The sequence below is a fragment of the Cydia strobilella genome, chromosome 16 (genome assembly GCF_947568885.1).
Source record: "Cydia strobilella chromosome 16, ilCydStro3.1, whole genome shotgun sequence".
Classification (NCBI taxonomy): Eukaryota; Metazoa; Arthropoda; class Insecta; order Lepidoptera; family Tortricidae; genus Cydia; species Cydia strobilella.
In genome coordinates this window covers 2,454,347-2,468,049 of record NC_086056.1, presented here as the reverse complement: position 1 = coordinate 2,468,049, position 13,703 = coordinate 2,454,347, and the positions used below count along the sequence as shown (strand labels likewise).

General features: G+C 53.0%; 1 protein-coding gene across 1 annotated transcript in view; it reads left to right on the top strand.

Annotated features, from left to right (window-relative positions):
- The window catches only part of LOC134748504 (structural maintenance of chromosomes protein 2), a 47,021-nt gene that overhangs the window by 26,397 nt on the left and 6,921 nt on the right, over positions 1 to 13,703 (top strand). The window contains 4 exon segments of the mRNA XM_063683298.1: positions 1,350 to 1,550; positions 11,404 to 11,619; positions 12,305 to 12,514; positions 13,044 to 13,268. Coding sequence (XP_063539368.1) covers positions 1,350 to 1,550; positions 11,404 to 11,619; positions 12,305 to 12,514; positions 13,044 to 13,268 — 852 coding nt within the window.

Genomic DNA, 13,703 nt, shown 5'->3' with positions numbered 1-13,703 from the left:
CCAATCAAAATTGAACCATTTCACCGAGCAAGATTTATCGAAACTAAGAACTGTCTGACTTACACAAGTTATCGTATTTACTCCGGATTTTACTCCTGTATTTAAACCGAGCTGCATGAAGTTCGACTTCTCTTTCGGCCGCGCTTGTTGGTCGTACATAGTGATGGGAAATTGCTGAGAATATTTCCGATTGAGAGAATATTCTCGGTAATGTTACGGTAATGTTTTTATAGAAACTAGATTTTCCTTATCCTTACGTGAAAACCAGGATCATTTCACTTGAATTTCATGAATTTTTCGTAAATTTCCATAAATAAAAAATAAAAATAAATAAATAAAAAGTTAAAAACTGTAATAGATGTCATATATTAAAGAAAAAAAAACATATCAAATATTTAATAAAATAATTGTATTTGTTCTCAAAATTGTTAAATAAAAAGTTGTTTATTAAAAGAACAGGCTCAGTGATCCCACACCAGGCAAATTACAGTAAATTTCTCATAAATTGCAGGGAAATTTCCTTGGTAATTTATGTTTTATTATGGAAATATGGTCTATAAATAACATTTCCGTATGTTGTTTCTTGCAAAACTCACGACTCGTACAGTATACTTATTCGTGGTTAGAACATTTTTGTGAGCATCGATGAGTTGTCGTGCCCTTAACACCAACAACGCATATTAAACATTATGGCGTATGCTCCCAAAGTATTCTAAAGCTTCCAAGTAAGGTTTATATTCGACTATATCGATGATGATGGCTCGCGTGTGACATTTTCATTCGGTTTAAACAGTGTAAGACAGAATTGAATCATTGAATAATTAAAATGCAGGTTTAAATAAGTTACATAGAGTAACTTATACTAGAGCGGTACTGTCATAGTAAATTTTGTAACCCCAGTAAATTCACTGCCATCTGTCGACACACTTTAAAACTAAAAATAAATATTTATAAAAATACGATAAAATGTATTTAAATATGTATAAATGATTTTTTTATTTGCATTAATTTTTTTTATATGATTTTGACCCATGTTCTTTCACTGGTATGCGTTAAAATTATAAATAACAAACGAAACAGTCAACGCCCTCTATACGAGTGTAGGCCAAAACTAGTGGCGCCATCTGATCGAGAATCAAATTTTCGTGATTTTCGAGGCACGTTTTTTCCTTAGACTGTATCCATCTATTACGGAGTTATATTTAACTTTGATAAGTTATAAGCCGATATATCTCCGTTTACTGTATTGTTGTTCGACCTCACGCTCAATATAAATATATAACAACGCCATCTATTGATTCAGTTCAGGATGGCAATTCTCTAAAATGTGATTTACCCACCATTCCCAGATCACCGGGCTTGAGAAGGAGCACACTTGGATCTCGGGCGAGAAGCAATACTTCGGCGCGGCCGGCGGGCTGTACGACTTCCCGGCGCGGCAGGCGCACGCCGCCGGGGCCAGGCTCAACCAACTCAAGGAGAGGAAGGACAAGCTGGCCAGGGGACTTAATGCTAGGGCTCATACGCTGCTTGGGAAGGAGGAGGAACAGGTTAGTGTTATAGTTGAGTCATAGGTAAATGAGAAGCAATACTTCGGCGCGGCCGGCGGGCTGTACGACTTCCCGGCGCGGCAGGCGCACGCCGCCGGGGCCAGGCTCAACCAACTCAAGGAGAGGAAGGACAAGCTGGCCAGGGGACTTAATGCTAGGGCTCATACGCTGCTTGGGAAGGAGGAGGAACAGGTTAGTGTTATAGTTGAGTCATAGGTAAATGAGAAGCAATACTTCGGCGCGGCCGGCGGGCTGTACGACTTCCCGGCGCGGCAGGCGCACGCCGCCGGGGCCAGGCTCAACCAACTCAAGGAGAGGAAGGACAAGCTGGCCAGGGGACTTAATGCTAGGGCTCATACGCTGCTTGGGAAGGAGGAGGAACAGGTTAGTGTTATAGTTGAGTCATAGGTAAATGAGAAGCAATACTTCGGCGCGGCCGGCGGGCTGTACGACTTCCCGGCGCGGCAGGCGCACGCCGCCGGGGCCAGGCTCAACCAACTCAAGGAGAGGAAGGACAAGCTGGCCAGGGGACTTAATGCTAGGGCTCATACGCTGCTTGGGAAGGAGGAGGAACAGGTTAGTGTTATAGTTGAGTCATAGGTAAATGAGAAGCAATACTTCGGCGCGGCCGGCGGGCTGTACGACTTCCCGGCGCGGCAGGCGCACGCCGCCGGGGCCAGGCTCAACCAACTCAAGGAGAGGAAGGACAAGCTGGCCAGGGGACTTAATGCTAGGGCTCATACGCTGCTTGGGAAGGAGGAGGAACAGGTTAGTGTTATAGTTGAGTCATAGGTAAATGAGAAGCAATACTTCGGCGCGGCCGGCGGGCTGTACGACTTCCCGGCGCGGCAGGCGCACGCCGCCGGGGCCAGGCTCAACCAACTCAAGGAGAGGAAGGACAAGCTGGCCAGGGGACTTAATGCTAGGGCTCATACGCTGCTTGGGAAGGAGGAGGAACAGGTTAGTGTTATAGTTGAGTCATAGGTAAATGAGAAGCAATACTTCGGCGCGGCCGGCGGGCTGTACGACTTCCCGGCGCGGCAGGCGCACGCCGCCGGGGCCAGGCTCAACCAACTCAAGGAGAGGAAGGACAAGCTGGCCAGGGGACTTAATGCTAGGGCTCATACGCTGCTTGGGAAGGAGGAGGAACAGGTTAGTGTTATAGTTGAGTCATAGGTAAATGAGAAGCAATACTTCGGCGCGGCCGGCGGGCTGTACGACTTCCCGGCGCGGCAGGCGCACGCCGCCGGGGCCAGGCTCAACCAACTCAAGGAGAGGAAGGACAAGCTGGCCAGGGGACTTAATGCTAGGGCTCATACGCTGCTTGGGAAGGAGGAGGAACAGGTTAGTGTTATAGTTGAGTCATAGGTAAATGAGAAGCAATACTTCGGCGCGGCCGGCGGGCTGTACGACTTCCCGGCGCGGCAGGCGCACGCCGCCGGGGCCAGGCTCAACCAACTCAAGGAGAGGAAGGACAAGCTGGCCAGGGGACTTAATGCTAGGGCTCATACGCTGCTTGGGAAGGAGGAGGAACAGGTTAGTGTTATAGTTGAGTCATAGGTAAATGAGAAGCAATACTTCGGCGCGGCCGGCGGGCTGTACGACTTCCCGGCGCGGCAGGCGCACGCCGCCGGGGCCAGGCTCAACCAACTCAAGGAGAGGAAGGACAAGCTGGCCAGGGGACTTAATGCTAGGGCTCATACGCTGCTTGGGAAGGAGGAGGAACAGGTTAGTGTTATAGTTGAGTCATAGGTAAATGAGAAGCAATACTTCGGCGCGGCCGGCGGGCTGTACGACTTCCCGGCGCGGCAGGCGCACGCCGCCGGGGCCAGGCTCAACCAACTCAAGGAGAGGAAGGACAAGCTGGCCAGGGGACTTAATGCTAGGGCTCATACGCTGCTTGGGAAGGAGGAGGAACAGGTTAGTGTTATAGTTGAGTCATAGGTAAATGAGAAGCAATACTTCGGCGCGGCCGGCGGGCTGTACGACTTCCCGGCGCGGCAGGCGCACGCCGCCGGGGCCAGGCTCAACCAACTCAAGGAGAGGAAGGACAAGCTGGCCAGGGGACTTAATGCTAGGGCTCATACGCTGCTTGGGAAGGAGGAGGAACAGGTTAGTGTTATAGTTGAGTCATAGGTAAATGAGAAGCAATACTTCGGCGCGGCCGGCGGGCTGTACGACTTCCCGGCGCGGCAGGCGCACGCCGCCGGGGCCAGGCTCAACCAACTCAAGGAGAGGAAGGACAAGCTGGCCAGGGGACTTAATGCTAGGGCTCATACGCTGCTTGGGAAGGAGGAGGAACAGGTTAGTGTTATAGTTGAGTCATAGGTAAATGAGAAGCAATACTTCGGCGCGGCCGGCGGGCTGTACGACTTCCCGGCGCGGCAGGCGCACGCCGCCGGGGCCAGGCTCAACCAACTCAAGGAGAGGAAGGACAAGCTGGCCAGGGGACTTAATGCTAGGGCTCATACGCTGCTTGGGAAGGAGGAGGAACAGGTTAGTGTTATAGTTGAGTCATAGGTAAATGAGAAGCAATACTTCGGCGCGGCCGGCGGGCTGTACGACTTCCCGGCGCGGCAGGCGCACGCCGCCGGGGCCAGGCTCAACCAACTCAAGGAGAGGAAGGACAAGCTGGCCAGGGGACTTAATGCTAGGGCTCATACGCTGCTTGGGAAGGAGGAGGAACAGGTTAGTGTTATAGTTGAGTCATAGGTAAATGAGAAGCAATACTTCGGCGCGGCCGGCGGGCTGTACGACTTCCCGGCGCGGCAGGCGCACGCCGCCGGGGCCAGGCTCAACCAACTCAAGGAGAGGAAGGACAAGCTGGCCAGGGGACTTAATGCTAGGGCTCATACGCTGCTTGGGAAGGAGGAGGAACAGGTTAGTGTTATAGTTGAGTCATAGGTAAATGAGAAGCAATACTTCGGCGCGGCCGGCGGGCTGTACGACTTCCCGGCGCGGCAGGCGCACGCCGCCGGGGCCAGGCTCAACCAACTCAAGGAGAGGAAGGACAAGCTGGCCAGGGGACTTAATGCTAGGGCTCATACGCTGCTTGGGAAGGAGGAGGAACAGGTTAGTGTTATAGTTGAGTCATAGGTAAATGAGAAGCAATACTTCGGCGCGGCCGGCGGGCTGTACGACTTCCCGGCGCGGCAGGCGCACGCCGCCGGGGCCAGGCTCAACCAACTCAAGGAGAGGAAGGACAAGCTGGCCAGGGGACTTAATGCTAGGGCTCATACGCTGCTTGGGAAGGAGGAGGAACAGGTTAGTGTTATAGTTGAGTCATAGGTAAATGAGAAGCAATACTTCGGCGCGGCCGGCGGGCTGTACGACTTCCCGGCGCGGCAGGCGCACGCCGCCGGGGCCAGGCTCAACCAACTCAAGGAGAGGAAGGACAAGCTGGCCAGGGGACTTAATGCTAGGGCTCATACGCTGCTTGGGAAGGAGGAGGAACAGGTTAGTGTTATAGTTGAGTCATAGGTAAATGAGAAGCAATACTTCGGCGCGGCCGGCGGGCTGTACGACTTCCCGGCGCGGCAGGCGCACGCCGCCGGGGCCAGGCTCAACCAACTCAAGGAGAGGAAGGACAAGCTGGCCAGGGGACTTAATGCTAGGGCTCATACGCTGCTTGGGAAGGAGGAGGAACAGGTTAGTGTTATAGTTGAGTCATAGGTAAATGAGAAGCAATACTTCGGCGCGGCCGGCGGGCTGTACGACTTCCCGGCGCGGCAGGCGCACGCCGCCGGGGCCAGGCTCAACCAACTCAAGGAGAGGAAGGACAAGCTGGCCAGGGGACTTAATGCTAGGGCTCATACGCTGCTTGGGAAGGAGGAGGAACAGGTTAGTGTTATAGTTGAGTCATAGGTAAATGAGAAGCAATACTTCGGCGCGGCCGGCGGGCTGTACGACTTCCCGGCGCGGCAGGCGCACGCCGCCGGGGCCAGGCTCAACCAACTCAAGGAGAGGAAGGACAAGCTGGCCAGGGGACTTAATGCTAGGGCTCATACGCTGCTTGGGAAGGAGGAGGAACAGGTTAGTGTTATAGTTGAGTCATAGGTAAATGAGAAGCAATACTTCGGCGCGGCCGGCGGGCTGTACGACTTCCCGGCGCGGCAGGCGCACGCCGCCGGGGCCAGGCTCAACCAACTCAAGGAGAGGAAGGACAAGCTGGCCAGGGGACTTAATGCTAGGGCTCATACGCTGCTTGGGAAGGAGGAGGAACAGGTTAGTGTTATAGTTGAGTCATAGGTAAATGAGAAGCAATACTTCGGCGCGGCCGGCGGGCTGTACGACTTCCCGGCGCGGCAGGCGCACGCCGCCGGGGCCAGGCTCAACCAACTCAAGGAGAGGAAGGACAAGCTGGCCAGGGGACTTAATGCTAGGGCTCATACGCTGCTTGGGAAGGAGGAGGAACAGGTTAGTGTTATAGTTGAGTCATAGGTAAATGAGAAGCAATACTTCGGCGCGGCCGGCGGGCTGTACGACTTCCCGGCGCGGCAGGCGCACGCCGCCGGGGCCAGGCTCAACCAACTCAAGGAGAGGAAGGACAAGCTGGCCAGGGGACTTAATGCTAGGGCTCATACGCTGCTTGGGAAGGAGGAGGAACAGGTTAGTGTTATAGTTGAGTCATAGGTAAATGAGAAGCAATACTTCGGCGCGGCCGGCGGGCTGTACGACTTCCCGGCGCGGCAGGCGCACGCCGCCGGGGCCAGGCTCAACCAACTCAAGGAGAGGAAGGACAAGCTGGCCAGGGGACTTAATGCTAGGGCTCATACGCTGCTTGGGAAGGAGGAGGAACAGGTTAGTGTTATAGTTGAGTCATAGGTAAATGAGAAGCAATACTTCGGCGCGGCCGGCGGGCTGTACGACTTCCCGGCGCGGCAGGCGCACGCCGCCGGGGCCAGGCTCAACCAACTCAAGGAGAGGAAGGACAAGCTGGCCAGGGGACTTAATGCTAGGGCTCATACGCTGCTTGGGAAGGAGGAGGAACAGGTTAGTGTTATAGTTGAGTCATAGGTAAATGAGAAGCAATACTTCGGCGCGGCCGGCGGGCTGTACGACTTCCCGGCGCGGCAGGCGCACGCCGCCGGGGCCAGGCTCAACCAACTCAAGGAGAGGAAGGACAAGCTGGCCAGGGGACTTAATGCTAGGGCTCATACGCTGCTTGGGAAGGAGGAGGAACAGGTTAGTGTTATAGTTGAGTCATAGGTAAATGAGAAGCAATACTTCGGCGCGGCCGGCGGGCTGTACGACTTCCCGGCGCGGCAGGCGCACGCCGCCGGGGCCAGGCTCAACCAACTCAAGGAGAGGAAGGACAAGCTGGCCAGGGGACTTAATGCTAGGGCTCATACGCTGCTTGGGAAGGAGGAGGAACAGGTTAGTGTTATAGTTGAGTCATAGGTAAATGAGAAGCAATACTTCGGCGCGGCCGGCGGGCTGTACGACTTCCCGGCGCGGCAGGCGCACGCCGCCGGGGCCAGGCTCAACCAACTCAAGGAGAGGAAGGACAAGCTGGCCAGGGGACTTAATGCTAGGGCTCATACGCTGCTTGGGAAGGAGGAGGAACAGGTTAGTGTTATAGTTGAGTCATAGGTAAATGAGAAGCAATACTTCGGCGCGGCCGGCGGGCTGTACGACTTCCCGGCGCGGCAGGCGCACGCCGCCGGGGCCAGGCTCAACCAACTCAAGGAGAGGAAGGACAAGCTGGCCAGGGGACTTAATGCTAGGGCTCATACGCTGCTTGGGAAGGAGGAGGAACAGGTTAGTGTTATAGTTGAGTCATAGGTAAATGAGAAGCAATACTTCGGCGCGGCCGGCGGGCTGTACGACTTCCCGGCGCGGCAGGCGCACGCCGCCGGGGCCAGGCTCAACCAACTCAAGGAGAGGAAGGACAAGCTGGCCAGGGGACTTAATGCTAGGGCTCATACGCTGCTTGGGAAGGAGGAGGAACAGGTTAGTGTTATAGTTGAGTCATAGGTAAATGAGAAGCAATACTTCGGCGCGGCCGGCGGGCTGTACGACTTCCCGGCGCGGCAGGCGCACGCCGCCGGGGCCAGGCTCAACCAACTCAAGGAGAGGAAGGACAAGCTGGCCAGGGGACTTAATGCTAGGGCTCATACGCTGCTTGGGAAGGAGGAGGAACAGGTTAGTGTTATAGTTGAGTCATAGGTAAATGAGAAGCAATACTTCGGCGCGGCCGGCGGGCTGTACGACTTCCCGGCGCGGCAGGCGCACGCCGCCGGGGCCAGGCTCAACCAACTCAAGGAGAGGAAGGACAAGCTGGCCAGGGGACTTAATGCTAGGGCTCATACGCTGCTTGGGAAGGAGGAGGAACAGGTTAGTGTTATAGTTGAGTCATAGGTAAATGAGAAGCAATACTTCGGCGCGGCCGGCGGGCTGTACGACTTCCCGGCGCGGCAGGCGCACGCCGCCGGGGCCAGGCTCAACCAACTCAAGGAGAGGAAGGACAAGCTGGCCAGGGGACTTAATGCTAGGGCTCATACGCTGCTTGGGAAGGAGGAGGAACAGGTTAGTGTTATAGTTGAGTCATAGGTAAATGAGAAGCAATACTTCGGCGCGGCCGGCGGGCTGTACGACTTCCCGGCGCGGCAGGCGCACGCCGCCGGGGCCAGGCTCAACCAACTCAAGGAGAGGAAGGACAAGCTGGCCAGGGGACTTAATGCTAGGGCTCATACGCTGCTTGGGAAGGAGGAGGAACAGGTTAGTGTTATAGTTGAGTCATAGGTAAATGAGAAGCAATACTTCGGCGCGGCCGGCGGGCTGTACGACTTCCCGGCGCGGCAGGCGCACGCCGCCGGGGCCAGGCTCAACCAACTCAAGGAGAGGAAGGACAAGCTGGCCAGGGGACTTAATGCTAGGGCTCATACGCTGCTTGGGAAGGAGGAGGAACAGGTTAGTGTTATAGTTGAGTCATAGGTAAATGAGAAGCAATACTTCGGCGCGGCCGGCGGGCTGTACGACTTCCCGGCGCGGCAGGCGCACGCCGCCGGGGCCAGGCTCAACCAACTCAAGGAGAGGAAGGACAAGCTGGCCAGGGGACTTAATGCTAGGGCTCATACGCTGCTTGGGAAGGAGGAGGAACAGGTTAGTGTTATAGTTGAGTCATAGGTAAATGAGAAGCAATACTTCGGCGCGGCCGGCGGGCTGTACGACTTCCCGGCGCGGCAGGCGCACGCCGCCGGGGCCAGGCTCAACCAACTCAAGGAGAGGAAGGACAAGCTGGCCAGGGGACTTAATGCTAGGGCTCATACGCTGCTTGGGAAGGAGGAGGAACAGGTTAGTGTTATAGTTGAGTCATAGGTAAATGAGAAGCAATACTTCGGCGCGGCCGGCGGGCTGTACGACTTCCCGGCGCGGCAGGCGCACGCCGCCGGGGCCAGGCTCAACCAACTCAAGGAGAGGAAGGACAAGCTGGCCAGGGGACTTAATGCTAGGGCTCATACGCTGCTTGGGAAGGAGGAGGAACAGGTTAGTGTTATAGTTGAGTCATAGGTAAATGAGAAGCAATACTTCGGCGCGGCCGGCGGGCTGTACGACTTCCCGGCGCGGCAGGCGCACGCCGCCGGGGCCAGGCTCAACCAACTCAAGGAGAGGAAGGACAAGCTGGCCAGGGGACTTAATGCTAGGGCTCATACGCTGCTTGGGAAGGAGGAGGAACAGGTTAGTGTTATAGTTGAGTCATAGGTAAATGAGAAGCAATACTTCGGCGCGGCCGGCGGGCTGTACGACTTCCCGGCGCGGCAGGCGCACGCCGCCGGGGCCAGGCTCAACCAACTCAAGGAGAGGAAGGACAAGCTGGCCAGGGGACTTAATGCTAGGGCTCATACGCTGCTTGGGAAGGAGGAGGAACAGGTTAGTGTTATAGTTGAGTCATAGGTAAATGAGAAGCAATACTTCGGCGCGGCCGGCGGGCTGTACGACTTCCCGGCGCGGCAGGCGCACGCCGCCGGGGCCAGGCTCAACCAACTCAAGGAGAGGAAGGACAAGCTGGCCAGGGGACTTAATGCTAGGGCTCATACGCTGCTTGGGAAGGAGGAGGAACAGGTTAGTGTTATAGTTGAGTCATAGGTAAATGAGAAGCAATACTTCGGCGCGGCCGGCGGGCTGTACGACTTCCCGGCGCGGCAGGCGCACGCCGCCGGGGCCAGGCTCAACCAACTCAAGGAGAGGAAGGACAAGCTGGCCAGGGGACTTAATGCTAGGGCTCATACGCTGCTTGGGAAGGAGGAGGAACAGGTTAGTGTTATAGTTGAGTCATAGGTAAATGAGAAGCAATACTTCGGCGCGGCCGGCGGGCTGTACGACTTCCCGGCGCGGCAGGCGCACGCCGCCGGGGCCAGGCTCAACCAACTCAAGGAGAGGAAGGACAAGCTGGCCAGGGGACTTAATGCTAGGGCTCATACGCTGCTTGGGAAGGAGGAGGAACAGGTTAGTGTTATAGTTGAGTCATAGGTAAATGAGAAGCAATACTTCGGCGCGGCCGGCGGGCTGTACGACTTCCCGGCGCGGCAGGCGCACGCCGCCGGGGCCAGGCTCAACCAACTCAAGGAGAGGAAGGACAAGCTGGCCAGGGGACTTAATGCTAGGGCTCATACGCTGCTTGGGAAGGAGGAGGAACAGGTTAGTGTTATAGTTGAGTCATAGGTAAATGAGAAGCAATACTTCGGCGCGGCCGGCGGGCTGTACGACTTCCCGGCGCGGCAGGCGCACGCCGCCGGGGCCAGGCTCAACCAACTCAAGGAGAGGAAGGACAAGCTGGCCAGGGGACTTAATGCTAGGGCTCATACGCTGCTTGGGAAGGAGGAGGAACAGGTTAGTGTTATAGTTGAGTCATAGGTAAATGAGAAGCAATACTTCGGCGCGGCCGGCGGGCTGTACGACTTCCCGGCGCGGCAGGCGCACGCCGCCGGGGCCAGGCTCAACCAACTCAAGGAGAGGAAGGACAAGCTGGCCAGGGGACTTAATGCTAGGGCTCATACGCTGCTTGGGAAGGAGGAGGAACAGGTTAGTGTTATAGTTGAGTCATAGGTAAATGAGAAGCAATACTTCGGCGCGGCCGGCGGGCTGTACGACTTCCCGGCGCGGCAGGCGCACGCCGCCGGGGCCAGGCTCAACCAACTCAAGGAGAGGAAGGACAAGCTGGCCAGGGGACTTAATGCTAGGGCTCATACGCTGCTTGGGAAGGAGGAGGAACAGGTTAGTGTTATAGTTGAGTCATAGGTAAATGAGAAGCAATACTTCGGCGCGGCCGGCGGGCTGTACGACTTCCCGGCGCGGCAGGCGCACGCCGCCGGGGCCAGGCTCAACCAACTCAAGGAGAGGAAGGACAAGCTGGCCAGGGGACTTAATGCTAGGGCTCATACGCTGCTTGGGAAGGAGGAGGAACAGGTTAGTCAAATTTTATGTTCATCTGAACATAAAAGATATGGCCAATTATTTATTACGTCTCAATGAGGGCTAACGCGTATGAATTCGCCGCTAGGGGCGCTAGTGTAGATGGTGGTCTTTTCCATAGTTCGAAATGTCAAATGTCACTTGTCACTTCAATGACTGACAGCTGTTCTTTAGTTTTTTGGTCCACCATCAACAGAGGCGCCAACTGGTGAGCAAAAAAACGATAGCCCTCATTAAATAATTAAATATACCTTGAGATGCTGTGTTATGTTCTTTATACTTCGTTTGTTATTTGCATTTAATTTGGTGCAATTCGTATTTACGTTACCTACTTGAATGGTTTGTTGAAGTAAAACATGTTGAAGGTATAAATTTGGGTTTTTTCGGGAGAACGACTAAAAAGTACCTTAAGTACAATATATTCCTTTTCTATTTGCAGTATCAAGATGTCCTCCGTAAGAAAGCAATAGTCGAAGCGGATCGCGCAAAACTCGTCCAAGTAATGGCCGAACTGGACGAGAAAAAGAAACGCACACTCGTCACAGCTTGTGAACAAGTAAACAGGGACTTCGGGTCAATATTCAGTACCCTACTGCCCGGCGCTCAGGCCAAGCTGCGGCCGCCAGAGGGACTCACCGTGCTAGATGGATTGGAGGTGAGAAACTGGACACAATTTGCGAAATAGTTTAAAACTTTGGGTCAATATTCAGTACCTTGCTATCCGGCGCTAAATATATACAATCCAACGCGTAGTTTTAAAACGATAAGGAATCTCCGTTTGTATGGGAAGATGAAATTCGGCCGAGCTTGCGACTCTTAAAGGGGCCCACTGACTATCAGTCCGCCGGACGATATCGGCCTGTCAGTTAGAACAAAAATTTGACAGTTCCGAACAACTGACAGGCCGAAATCGTCCGGCGGACTGATAGTCAGTGGGTCCCTTTATGCACGCTACCGATGGCGTCTTCGTTTGAATTTCAACATAATTTCCATAGATTTATTATATACGCTAGATGACGCAAATACCACGAATTGTATTGAAACCGAGCGTCCCGACTTTTTCATACAAAATTTACGCATAATATAATTTTAAAATTACTTATCTTTGATGGGAAATATTTTCTTGCCTTTGGTTGGTCGCAATTTTTGGGCTGTTGCAGTTAATTATCGTGCAACGAAGCATTTTTTAAGTTTTCACGGACGTCCGGCTGCAACAACTGACGCGCGTGGACTGTAAAGAGCGACGGTCAACCTCGACGCTCGGTCGGGGTTCGGACGCGAAGTAGATGCATTTGCGTCTTCTATGATATATTTATTTCTGTGATAATTTCTGTTTCCAGGTAAAAGTAGGGTTCAACAACACCTGGAAGGAGTCCCTCGGCGAACTGTCAGGTGGGCAGCGGTCGCTGGTGGCGTTGTCGCTGGTGCTGGCCATGCTGCTGTTCAAGCCGGCGCCGCTCTACATCCTGGACGAGGTGGACGCGGCGCTGGACTTGTCGCACACGCAGAACATCGGACACATGCTTAAAGAGCACTTTAGGCGCTCGCAGGTATTTTTTAGGGTTCCGTACCCGAAGGGTAAAAACGGGACCCTATTACTAAGACTCCGCTGTCCGTCTGTCGCCAGGCTGTATCTCATGAACCGTGATAGCTAGACAGTTGAAATTTTCACAGATGATGTATTTCTGTTGCCGCTATAACAACAAATACAAAAAAGTACGGAACCCCTAGGTGGGCAAAAAAAAAATCGGTGGAAAATTTCAACTGTCTAGCTATCACGGTTCATGACATACAGCCTGGTGACAGACAGACAGACGGACACCGGAGTCTTAGTAATAGGGTACCGGAGCCCTAAAAATTTGTGAAATACCCTATTGTCGTTTTACATCTAACGTCGTGAGGCGGTTTTCCTCAAACGACTTGATGGATTCAGAAATCAGAAATCAAAAATCAGAAATATTTGCTTAGATACAGTAATGGGATGTTACATATTTATAAATGTACTGTGTATCTGTGTGTGTGTGATTTAAAGATTCCCTACTATTATCAAACAAGCTAACACTGAATATTTGGTTTCAGTTCATCATCGTATCTCTGAAAGACGGCATGTTCAATAACGCCAACGTTCTCTTCCGGACACGCTTCGTGGACGGCATGTCCGCCGTACAACGGAACGTCAACCGACGATAAACAGATTCTAGACCTTATATCTGTTATTACAAGGTTCAAAAACGTCTAAGCACTGTCAACTGTCAACAGCTACACACAACTATAGACTTTATACAGCGTGATCAATCCAAATGGGTCAGTAGGGAGAAGTCAGAAACTATGAGAGATAGTGACATCGATTTTAGATTTAATAATAATATTAATAATTTCATTTTATTATTGGATATTAAACAAATTATTTAAGATGAGTGAATGTTTTATTCAGATGTTCTTCTACTATTTGTTTATATCTCTTTAATCTTATTAGTAAAATTGCATATTAAAGTTCACTGTAAATAAGTTTAGTAGGTACTAAATATACTGTACCTATTTTCATTTAAATATTTATTTGACTTTGCTAAGTTGTGTCATACTGTCATTAAATATGCACAAGTAAAAATCGGACACTGACGTGCTAATCACCCTTGATTTTGAATATTAAATTATTCTAATTAAGCGTGAAGCCACGAAAGAGGACAGGCAAATAAAAACGATTAGCAAAATGCTCACAAAGTAGCAGGTATCGTTTGA